Here is a 12,496-nt window from a genome sequence, read left to right as displayed (position 1 = left end):
TTATGACATATAAAAGTGTATAACGTATGAAAGTGTAGTTATTTTTTATATAATATATATTATAATTAGTTCTATAAAAAATATAATTTTATTAATAATAAGCTAATATAATATCTATAAATGTTTGTGTTAATTTGTGTGAGTGTGTGACACATGTGTGTAACAAAAATATTTTATGTGTCTCTCTTTCTCTAGTAAAAGTATATTGTGACACTTCATGTATAATAAAAATATTTAGTGATAATTTTAAATGTCACAAAATTTGTTACACGGGATAAATGTCATAAAATTTGTTACACTTTTAAATGTAATTAATTTTATTTAAATTTTTATGCATAACTAAAATATTTAGATACATGTGTGAATGTAGCTAAATTTTGTTACACTTAAAGATGTAACAAATTTTACTAAATGTCACTAAAATTTGTGTCATTACTAAATAATTTAGTTGTAGTGAATTAATTTGTTAGTTACATTTATTAAATTTATGGAGGCCCTGCGTTCTACTGTGTCAATTATAATGAAATAAAAGTGACATTTATTATTTTAATTTTTAATCAAAAAGTGTCAATTATATTTTAAAATGACAAATATTATCTGTCTGTATCATTTGGATGTATATCCACACCACTACGTACACCAGGAGTCCACCCTATGTTATATTCGACATTTCCACATTGAATATATTTGGTGTGTGTTGTGTTGTTTTAACTGGATGGGATGAAATATGATATCCAATTCTTCTTCTTTTTCTTAAAAAATAAGAAGATGAATACACATAATAAAATAGGAATTAGTTGTTACTTTATATCCAATTCTAAATTTCAATTACTTAATGTCGTTGTAATGTTTGTAGATATAATTTAAAACATGTCATTGTAGAATTTATATATAATAAATTATCACTTTATTTTTGTTATAGTATATGTTGAGTTGGATTTAAATCTCAACAGCAGAAATAAATAAAATGATAAAAGACATCAAGATTTACGTGGCTTGATCATGAAGATCTACATCCACGGAAAGTTATCGGGGTTTTTCACTATATATATTTATAAGTCTATTTAACAAAATACTTGGGCCTATTTAATAAAAAATGAATTATAATGCCATACGAGACTTTTAAACCTGCGACAATATTAAAGTAATACGAATATAATAATTTAACTTCAGTTGTGTATTGCTTATGTTAGGGCTTTCGGTGGGCTAGCTTGAGGTATCTTATTTGGACCTTTCTTTATAAGAGCGGAAATCTCTGCCATCCTCATCAGTATAATTTTTATTTTTTTTAGGGAAAAAAAGAGTCATTATACGACGCACAATATTTGTAGGTTAGATAGGGAAATCCGACTTCTAGGTAGTTACACCAGAAGAACGAGCAGTGAAATTCGCCAAATAATTATGGACAACTCTATTAGATTCTCGACGAACAAAGTACTCACGAGCATGAATGAAAGCTTCAAAAAGATCATCACTAGGTGTATTGGATTGGGATTTTGTAGGATTTTAAAGGACTTTAAAAAGTCCATGGATTTTAAAGGACTTTCGAAATCCATAGACTCAGCGTGGAGTCGCGTGGAGTTTAGAGGAATCCATCGAAATCTCAAGTTTGAAGCTCGGATTTCGTCCTTTGTATTTTTTTTGACAATCCATCAGAATCCATGGATTATTAAAATTCATAAAATGTTGAATATCACCTGATTTTAAAAGGCTTTAAAAAGTCTGGTTTGAATATCTATGGATTTTAAAAGACTTTAGAAAATTTAGATTGAATACCTCTGAATTTTAAAGGATTTTTAAAAATCTTAATTGAATACACCTAGACTTTCGAAATCATACAAAATCTCAATCCAATACACCCCCTAGGAGAGTCCATTTTCCTTTGTAATCTGTAATACAATTTCAAGCTTACAAATACTATAAACTTACATTATGTGTATCGTACCAGATCAACATTAGTTAGTTTTATCATTGAAAGACAATTACAATAAATATTAAATTTGAATTAGAACCACGAATCTTAAATTCTTAATTTTGTAGTATTGCTTCCCTTTACAAAAGTGAAAGGTCAAAATACGAATTTCAGTTTTCTAATTTCTTTTTCTGAGGGACAGTTTTCTAATTTCTAACTCAAACTAAATAGAAAAGTAAATATATCGAAGGGCTTCCCTCTCGATAATTCTTTTTATTTTGACGATACAACGTAGCTGGATGATCAAATCTCTCTTCATCATCATTGATCAAGGCGCTGCTGGTTTAACTCCTATGGTAAACTAACATACCAAACTAGTGGGCTTTTATAAATATATATATATATATATATAGCCTGACAAATTAAACATGCAAACAAATCTAAGACAATATTACTAAACATATATGACACTCATTACAAGCAATTATACTTATTCAAGTAATTATATTTGTAACTAAATAATACCCCATAATATGATAAACGACAACCCCAACATATAATCTTACACCCAATAAAGAATCATTATTTATCTCTTATTTATTTATTATTAAAATACACACAAACACAGATTATTACAGTATGATATTAATTTGGGAATGAGAAAGTATGTATATATATTCATTTCAGTAATGTATATACCTACTATCTAACTGGAATTGAAGAAAATGATAAATTTTGCATGTCCCAATATTCGAATGTATCTTTGGGAGAGAGCAAGCTCCCCTGTCCCCACCACGACCGTATAAATATCCGTATAAAAAAAAGCGTAGAATACACACAGTCGCAGTATTAGATACAAATTTTTTTCCCTGAGTCCACATGAGCACCGCCCTCTTCCACCATTTACAGGCGACGCCCTTTGCACAGAGGCATTCTCCTCAATTGGGTAAACACACAACGAGGCAACCAAACCCCTCTTTCTCCCTCCCTCTCTCCAAATTTCTTTAATTTTAATTTCCCACCTCTCCCCCCCACCACTCACCATGAGCGGTGCTGCAATTTCAGACCCTAATCATCACCCTCCCCAAGGCCCCCTCCCCAACAACACCCCCCCACTCTCCACCGACGCCGCCGCCACCAAGAAGCCCAAGGGCAAGGGCGGCCCCGACAACAGCAAGTTCCGCTACCGCGGCGTCCGCCAGCGCAGCTGGGGGAAGTGGGTGGCGGAGATCCGCGAGCCCAGGAAGCGCACCCGCCGCTGGCTCGGCACCTTCGCCACCGCCGAGGACGCCGCGCGCGCCTACGACCGCGCCGCCGTCATCCTCTACGGCTCCAGGGCGCAGCTCAACCTCCAGCCCTCGAGCGGCGGCGCCGCCAACAACGGCGGCGGCGGCTCGTCCTCCCAGTCGTCGTCGAGGAGCAGCTCCTCGTCGTCGTCGTCGACGCAGACGCTCCGCCCCCTCCTGCCGCGGCCGTCGGGCTTCGGCCTCACGTATTCGGCGGCGCCGCCGCAGATGACGAACTACGTGCAGTACGGGTTGTACCCCGCCGTACAATACCCCAACATCGTGCCCCAAACTCAATTGCCGCCGCAGCAGGCGGCGATTGCGCCGTCGCTGCCGCAGCAGCAGCAGCCGTACGGAATGGCTGATTTGAGGGTTTCCGAATCCGACCCTAACTCAATTAGGGCTAATTCCGACGCGAATTCTTCGTATCCAAACCCTAATCACGATTGCCAAAATCTGCAACACAATCAGAATCAGAATACGCAAAGTTTCGGGTACGATGAGATCAGCACACTGTGCTCGACCGAGCCCGCGGCGGCGCCGGCGCTGTCGGATCCGACGGCGGTGCTAAACGGATACGCGGCGTCGCCGTCGTGGCCGTTGATGCCGCACGAGGATGAGTACCCGGGCACCGGCATTTGGGACTACAGCGATCCCTTCTTCTTCGATACTATCTAAAATTAGGGTTTCTAATTGCATGCAAATATAGCAAAGTTTTACATGGGATTGAGGTTCTGCAGATTTTGGCAGGTGATATTTGAGGTGAAGAAAGATGAGATATGCATGGTAAGAGAAGATATATATATGATCGTATGTTTGTAGTTTATATACTATGAGGTAAGTTGCATGAGGATTTGGAGGGAGATATTTCTTGATTTTCCTGCATATTGTGTTTTAGAATTTGGAGGATCGGATTCGGAGGAGTATATTTCAGAATTATGTGTTGATTTCTTGATTTATTGTCCCTTTTTTTTAAAATTAGGTTTATGTTTTATAGTGTTGTAAATTAAACAGATGGGTGTAATAGAGTAACGTTTGTGTTCTGAAATGTTCAATATTTTATGCTTCTGATCATATGTTTGTACCCTTTTTTATCTTCAATCGAATGGATTTGATATGCAGGAGACAATTTCTTGAAGGAGTCGATCAAGATGTGTTGATGATCATATTCATCATATGGGTTTTGGCTCTCTTGATTTATTGCTATCGCAATTTCTAGATAATTAATTATAACATGCATGTATGAAACCACTCAAAATAATAATAATAATAATAATAATAATAATAATAATAATAATAATAATAATAATAATAATAATAATAATAATAATAATAATAGAAGTTCAATGAGATTCATTTCAAATACTAAATTTTTTTTGATACTTTAGGCGAGGGGCGGTGAGGTTTGAACCTTGAACTCACTATTTGTAGCTAGGACTTCGCACTGTTTGGTGTCTCCTTGAGCACACTAATATTATTTTTCAAGATATACTGTATTAATTTGGAAGTTAATTTTTCAATAACATGATTTTTGTCCTATGACGTGGCAATAAATCTTGCAGTAGTGGCTAATTAATGACCTTCGTATAGTTTATAGATCATGTATTATGTAAAGCTTTTACTCCATCAACGATATCATAATAAATTAAATAAGCATTTTTCGTCAAAAAGATAAGTAGATAATCATCGTCGATCAATAATCTCTAGCTAGCTACCTATCTCTCATTTTTCTTCTCTTCAATAACGATCATTTTTTTTCTTTAGACAATCTGGATTTCGAATAATATATGCCTTATATTTTCTTGGATTAGATTTATTTGCTCTATAACATTAAATTAAAGATGTTTAATTAGTTTATCTTTGAATTAAAAGTGAATTTTGACGAAATCCGCCTTTTGATCTTCTTGAGGAATTTATTTATCGATTTTCTTGAATGTTTTTGGAACTTTAACGATGTTGATTGGCGGATTAAAAACCTCAATATCAGATTATACACTGAATTCAATAAAGAACGCGTTGTGTTCATTAAGATTTAATAATAAGATTGAACATATAGCAAGAACGTCTTTGAATATCGAGAGAATGTATTCTACATATCTCTTAATTATATTCTTGTGTTTTCCAAGTTTGATTTGTTGATTTTCTTAATCTTTTCGTTATTTTTATTTGTTGATTGTATGAAGAGAAAATATATAATAATCCCTCGGTCCCACAAATCTTGACACGTTTTTCTTTTTGGGCCGTCCCACGAATCTTGACACATTTTCAAATAAACTTCTATGTTCTACTTTATCACTTTTATTACCTTCTCTCTCCTATTTTATCAGTTTATACTTTATTAACTACATACTTAAAACACTAATCTACAACTCCTTAATTCCCGTGTCGAAATCAAACGTATCAAGATTCGTGGAACGGAGGGAGTATATGAATTCTTCGCACGTAATTTATACTCCCTCCGTCCACGAAAGAACTTCCTATCTTTCCTTTTTGGGACGTCCACAAAAGAACTTTCTACCTATTTTTGGACTATACCCCACCACTTATAATCCTCTTACTTTTCACTTTTCACAACTCTCAATATTAATTATAACACTTTTTCACCACTCCCAATACACTCAACTACCTTTTATTCACTTTCAATACACTCAACAATATTTTTTCTTAAAACCCGTGTCACTCCCTCATAGGAAGTTCTTTCATGGACGGAGGGAGTATATCACTTCACAATATGATGTATAACCGGAAAATAGCTACTCACAAATTATAATACTCCCTATGTTCCTGAAAACTCTTTCTAATGAAGGGGAGACAACTGTAATTTTAATAGTTGCTTATTTGATGAGTGCAGAACGAGTTCCACAAATTAGAAAAAATGATAATAGAAAAATTGATGATAGTGACTAATGGATAAATTAAAATGGAAAGAGGTGGGTCGTCCATTAGTGGCAATGTGTGAATGTATGAAAATTTTAAAAGTAATAATTAGTGAAATTATTTTTCAAAAATAAATTAGAAAGATTTTTTAGGGATAGACGAAAAAAGAAACAAATAAAGATGTTTCAGGACCGAGAAAGTATCAAATTTTACAAATTTTTGATTTTACTGTCAGATATGTTTTCTCTAGATCTTTGAAAAGGGTAAATATCTTGATTAATCACATCTCTAATACAAAGTTCAGTTTGAGCAAATTTATTTTTGGCACGGGTTTTAAGTAGATGAAAAAGCGTAAAGGTGAATAAAGTAATTTTTTTTGATAAACTAGTAGTATTAAATAAAAAAATTTAAAGGTCGCGCCACAGAGAACACGAACTCAAGACCTTTGGTCTTGAACATTAACCCATTACCACTCCGCTTGATCAACACACACACACACAAAAAAAATTATTTGTCATATAAGGAAAGTGCTCAAGTTTCATGGAGCAACGTAAAAAAAATACTAAGCTTCACGGGACGGAGAAAGTAATTTATATATTTTTTAGAAATCAGTGAATTTTTGGTGAAACTATGGCCCAACAAAATAAAGGCTTTTTGTCCTATAAACTTCGATACAAGTTTTTTTATTCTCAACAGTAACTGTAACGCGAGTGGGAGGGGCCGTTGGAAAATAGGCCTTCAAAGTATGTTAGACTTGGGGCCCTTTAAAGTATAATAGGAAAAATATCATTTAGTGGCCCAATATTAAATTTTTTTTCATTAGAATGCTTTCTAATGGCATCTTCTATGATGCACGGATTCTTCAAAAATTAGCATGTACGACGAATCGGATTCTTTTAGGGTGTGATTCTCTCGAATTCTCGTGCACGGATTCTTCAAAAATTAGCATGTACGGCGAATCGGATTCTTTTAGGGTGCGATTCTCTCGGATTCTCGTCGGATTCGCACCCGATTCGTCACGTGGCGTATCTTTTAAAACAATTTATAAAAATAAACCGGATTCGCAAATTCCATAGGTGAAATTCACATATCTCATGCACAAAAGGCCTACACAATATTGATTTTGATAATTTTATTGGACTAATAATATTTGAATCGTTATATTGTTGCCCAATTAACTTATATAATTGAAAATGTTTAACTTTTGAGTAAAATAAAATGTAAATTACATATAATTAATTTAGGGATTATAGCCAAAAAATACACGAACTTTGATAAAAGTTGCAATTTTCACCTGAACTTTCAAATTAGCCAAAATATACCTGAACTTATATTTTTTGTTGTAAATTTCACCTGAACTTGCAATGATTGAACTCCGTCGAGGTGAAATTTACAACAAAAAATATAAGTTCAGGTATATTTTGGCTAATTTGAAAGTTCAGGTGAAAATTGTAATTTTTATCAAAGTTCGTGTATTTTTTGGCTATAATCCCATTAATTTAAGAAAATTTGAGTATATATTTTATAAGCATTATATATAATAAAATTTTAATAATTAGATGTATCATTGTCGAATCGCACCCTATAATTTTTTAGAAACCCGTATCCCCGTACTCGTATCGTATCGCCCCCGCATCCGCACCCTCGCACCTATGCAACATAGGGCATCTTCTATTTGCAATCAGACATTGGATGGCAGAGGAATTTCGGATAAGATTCTCGGTTCCATAATTTTACTGTGTGTCAGTGTATTTTACTCTTTAATTTCTTTATTTTTAATATATTTTTTTAAATTTTAATTTATTATATTTAAATATAATTTTAACATAATGAACGAGGGCTCACTCATCTAATTAGAGTTTATAATTATTATTTTAATTAATTCAAAGTTGAGATATATAATTTTTTAAAAATTAAATATTTAGTGATAAATATTACTTATAACTATTTTATTATATCCAATTATAATAAAGTAGAGAAATTAAGGATGGAACACAGTGACACAAAGTAAATTTTAGGACGCGGGATCTCATACGTAGGGATGTCAATCCAGCCCGAAACCCGTGGGCCGACCCGAATAACCCGACAAAAGTAGAGGGTTAGGGCTGGAAAATTGCAACCCGATAACAAATCGGGCTTATCGGGCTAGCCCGTTCGGGCTGGCGGGTTGAAGCGGGCCAGCCCGTCGGGTTGTCGGGCCAGCCCGTCGGGTTGATGATTTTTTTTTAAAAAAAAATGAAATTAAAAATATTAAATTTTAGGGTTTGTTTCAATTTCAAAGTTAGAAAATAGAAACTGCTCTGCCGCACCACCTCCACTCTTCTCTTCGTCTCTTCCATTCCTTCAGCCACTGCTCTGCCGCACCACTTCCAGCCACGCCGCCGCGCCGCCGCGCCGCGCCTCCCCCTCCGGCGCATCCATTCCAATCTGTCTCCCACCGGAGAAGCACGCTGCTTCCAACCTGAGCCTGCCCAGCGCCATCGCGCCTCCACTCCTCTGCCACCGCCGCGCCTCTTCCCACCTGCGCTGAGCGGCCATCGCCGGCTCGTCGCCGTCTGCTGCTTCTAGTCTGCGGCAACTGCTGCTCACTACTCCTCAATTCCAGTCTTCATTCATTGCATAGCTTGCAATCCGCCTAATTATATAATCCATCATTGTCCACTCAATTTGATATTTTTCCCGACGAGTTTGGGCTCCTCAGCTTCGAATTGGCAGCCGGGATTTAGCATGGTTGCGTTTAATTGGTGTTCGTGAAAGATTTGGAGGACCGCTGCCTTGAATTTCGTAGATCTGGGTACTAATTTTACCTTTGGTTCTATTGTGTTTTTCTTGTTTGAATTCTGCACCTGCTTTTCTGGGATTAGTTACACGGTTATTGCTTCTGGTTTTAATGGTTTAGAGAGATTCTTTGGACTTAATGGAATCAGATGTTTTAATTTACTGAGTGTTTCTCTTTTTGTGTGGCTTTGTCTCTTTCTCCTCGTTTCTGGCCCATCATTTTGTATGGATGGTATGTTTCAGGTCCACCAATATCAACTGCTTCATAAAAGGTCATAGAAACTAGGAATATATATGTCATCTCTGTTTTCTATGTGGCTGTTGTAGATTGCTTTCATCAATTTTCTCTCATGTACAGCTTGTTTATAACTCATCTTAGTCATCTCGATTACTTTAGATTTGAATTCAAGTGATGCTGTTGGAACTAGAGGTTAACTGTAATTCCACTTAGGTCTGTTCACCATTTTGAATTCCCTATCATGAAAACGAACTATATTATGCTTTAATTATATTATTTTCTTTTAATAGATGGTGAAGATGATGAGCAAGAAAACATGGATCAAGTTGGAGCACCGAATGTTATTAACGTTGAAGAAGAGTGTTACTCAAACATTTAGACTTTATATATTTAATATTTATGTATATTTTATACATTATACATTAGATCATTAGGAATAATGTAATACAAATAATAATTTTATTTTTACACCTTTAAAACCTCCAACCCGATGGGCTAGCCCGAAACCCGAACGTTTAGGGTTAGGGTTGGAGATTTACAACCCGAAAAAACCTCCAACCCGATTAGCCCGCACTCGATTAACCCGGAACCCGATAGGGCTAGCCCGAAAACCCGATGGGCTGGCCCGATTGACATCCCTACAGTCATACGGCTTAATTTGAGGGGAAGTTTGGGTAACGTAAAGTCAAAAGTTGTGCCTGAGGAGTTTTATGGCACGAGTTTGAAATTTGAATTTCAACATTAAAACATAAATTAAATTAAGAGAATTTGGAGTCCATGGTCTGAGAAAAAATATTAAGCTACATATTTTATGTGAACACTGGATAATTACGTTTAGCCTATGTTAATATTATTATTTTTTCTACGAATGATTGAATAACGGTATCCAATAGTTGATGAAATTTTTTCGTTTTCTTTAAAATTCGAATTCATGTAAATTTCGCCCCTTCTAGATAATATAACCTGTCATAAAATTTGAAAATTTAATGTTATATATTCATTTTCATTTCTCATAACTAGAGTATTTATCCATTATCATTTGATTTTTTGCCGCATGAACAAATTATTTGTGCTGAGCCAAAACATTAAATAATTTGTTGGTATTGCGCGTGAGTTACCGAGTAATTAAGGCTGAAACCTAATATTATTGGCCGCAAACTGATGCGTGATGGCTAACTAAATTTAATTGCCGAAGACGTGAACCATTTTGTATATAAGTTGGTCGATTCAATGTAACACAATTTTCTCATGCTCAACACTTGTTATTAACCAACTAGCACTTTACCATTTACTAGTACGTTCATCCGTGCGATGCACGGTAAAATTGAATTAAATGATATGTTTAAATAAATAAATAAATAAATATAAATATTAAACAGAAACAAAATATAACAAATGCAAATATGATTTAAATTTATAAATGCAATTTTCAATTATGTATAAAGTGCAAAATATAACATTGAATGTTTTTTCATAAAATAAATTTGACGATGTTTAGAAAATAATTAAAATTATAAATAAAAAAAGAGAACAAAATAGTAAAAAATTAATAGGAGAAGGGAGAGAAAAAATGGAGAGAAAAGATGGAGAGAGAAAACTCCTCTTTTATATATTATATAGATTGCAATCAAATACTATAATTTTAGAGACTTAGCATTATTAATACGAATTAGCACATGATGTATAAAATTTAAAATTATTTTACAATTTAGTTGCTATTTTGTGCCATATAATATCTATCAAATGGATAGCTTGTCAAATATTTTTAAGTTCGATCTGTATAATTTTGTACGTGAGGACTATGAAGATACTATCTAATTAAAATGGATAAATATTTAAGATTAATAAATTTTAATCAACGGTAATTCTCTCTCGTCCTCGCGTTAAGCTATCTCCATACGAAACTTCATCGCCAATTCAATTAGAAGATATTTTTATATGAAGTCTATTGATTAGAAGATATTTTATAGATTGTCTATTCCTTTTTATTTAACTTTATTCTCTGCTGCTATCATATTTTCCAGATAATATCCAGCAAAAATAGACCATCTCCTAATTTTTTCTCTCAAATATACATTTGTCCCGTTTAAAACATTGGCTCTTTTTCAACACCAATCGCCGCTTTGACTCGCGAACGCGCCGCAAAAGTGCGTCGTCCAATCGTCGACCACATTTGTCCGTACGTGCGCGCAACGCGCCTCCGCCTGCGAGTGGTCGAACCCCTCCCCGCCACCCAAAATCGCACACGTTTAATACGTCAATCGCCGCCACGCGCCGCCGACCGCGAGTTGCCAATCCCCCCTCGTGCAATTATGGAACATCGCTTCGCCTCTCTACTTTTGCAGGTAAAAAACTACATCTACTTGTGCAAGTGGAAACTCAAACTCTATTAATAATAAACCCCTCCCTCTCTCTCTTTCTCTCTCTCTCTCCCTCTCACTCTCCCTCTCCACTCTTGAAATCCAATCCAAATATCTAAACATTCAATTATCCAATCCCATTCCATCATTCATTCTCCGGCGGCGCGAATCGCATGTCGTCCAAGGCGGAGGCGGCGGCGCAGCCGGCATTCAAGTGGCACTACGCGGAATTCGACGACAGCAACTTCCAAATCCGGGGGCGCACGCTCTTCTTCATCGTCGTGCTCTTCTCCGTCATCCTGCTGGTGGCGCTGCTCTTCCTCTACGCGCGCTGGGTGTGCCGCTTCAGCCCGCCGCCGCCGCCCCAGCCGCGCACCGCCGCGCCCCACGCGGCGCTGTCCCGGCGGCAGGGGCTGGACGCCGCCTCCATCAGCAGCATCCCCATCGTGCTGCACCGGGAGTCCATGTCCGACGGCGAGTGCTGCATATGCCTCGGGATATTCGGCGACGACGACAAGGTCAAGGTGCTGCCGCGCTGCCGCCATTGCTTCCACTCCGAGTGCGTCGATAGGTGGCTCACAACTCAGTCGAGTTGCCCGCTTTGCCGCGCCTCCATCCGAGTCGACTCACCTGTTTGACTCGCCCCTTCTTTACTATTCTAATGTTTCTTCACTTTTTTTCCCTCGAAAATGGGGATATACTGTTCCAAATTGTGCAGATTGTTTGGATGCTGCCTTTTTTTGTCGTATAAATCAAAGGAGAATCTTCGATGGAAATATTGTAAATATTTGGATAATACACTTTCTATTTTTTCTTTTTTTTTATAAGTGTGGATAATTTCGTTGTTCGAACTTCAGCCAACTAATTTTAGGTGAGAATTTAAATTTATTTTATCTCCTCACATGATTCACAATTTTTATACTTCATTCCTTTCTTGAGGGTGTTGGTTACACCTTGATATTTATTTGTACCTAAAATAAGTTTTAGATTTGTAGATGTATTAATTAAATATTTTTATGCCAATACTAATATTTAATGATTTTTA

At 36.0% G+C, this 12,496-nt stretch overlaps 2 protein-coding genes and 1 long non-coding RNA gene across 3 annotated transcripts; all 3 read left to right on the top strand.

Moving 5' to 3' along the window:
* Positions 1-2,821: 2,821 nt before the first annotated feature.
* On the top strand, positions 2,822-4,327 carry LOC131005733 (ethylene-responsive transcription factor ABI4). The gene has a single exon (XM_057932787.1). The coding sequence runs from the start codon at positions 2,956-2,958 to the stop codon at positions 3,874-3,876; it is 921 nt and encodes a 306-aa protein (XP_057788770.1). The 5' UTR covers positions 2,822-2,955; the 3' UTR covers positions 3,877-4,327.
* Positions 4,328-8,117: 3,790 nt separating this feature from the next.
* Positions 8,118-9,555, top strand: LOC131005732 (uncharacterized). Its single transcript, XR_009095342.1, has 2 exons — positions 8,118-8,869; positions 9,382-9,555. It is a non-coding gene; the product is annotated as an uncharacterized LOC131005732 (long non-coding RNA).
* Positions 9,556-11,118: 1,563 nt separating this feature from the next.
* LOC131005731 (RING-H2 finger protein ATL66) lies at positions 11,119-12,271 on the top strand. Its single transcript, XM_057932786.1, has one exon. The coding sequence runs from the start codon at positions 11,625-11,627 to the stop codon at positions 12,087-12,089; it is 465 nt and encodes a 154-aa protein (XP_057788769.1). The 5' UTR covers positions 11,119-11,624; the 3' UTR covers positions 12,090-12,271.
* Positions 12,272-12,496: the final 225 nt, after the last annotated feature.

Source organism: Salvia miltiorrhiza, chromosome 1, assembly GCF_028751815.1.
Source record: "Salvia miltiorrhiza cultivar Shanhuang (shh) chromosome 1, IMPLAD_Smil_shh, whole genome shotgun sequence".
In the NCBI taxonomy this organism is placed as follows: Eukaryota; Viridiplantae; Streptophyta; class Magnoliopsida; order Lamiales; family Lamiaceae; genus Salvia; species Salvia miltiorrhiza.
The sequence above is the reverse complement of the archived record's forward strand: the minus strand, read 5'-3'. Positions and strand labels throughout refer to the sequence as shown.

Coding starts and splice junctions, on each gene's coding strand:
- LOC131005731 (XM_057932786.1), top strand. CDS start 11,625: ATGTCGTCCAAGGCGGAGGCGGCGGCGCAGCCGGCATTCAAGTGGCAC.
- LOC131005733 (XM_057932787.1), top strand. CDS start 2,956: ATGAGCGGTGCTGCAATTTCAGACCCTAATCATCACCCTCCCCAAGGC.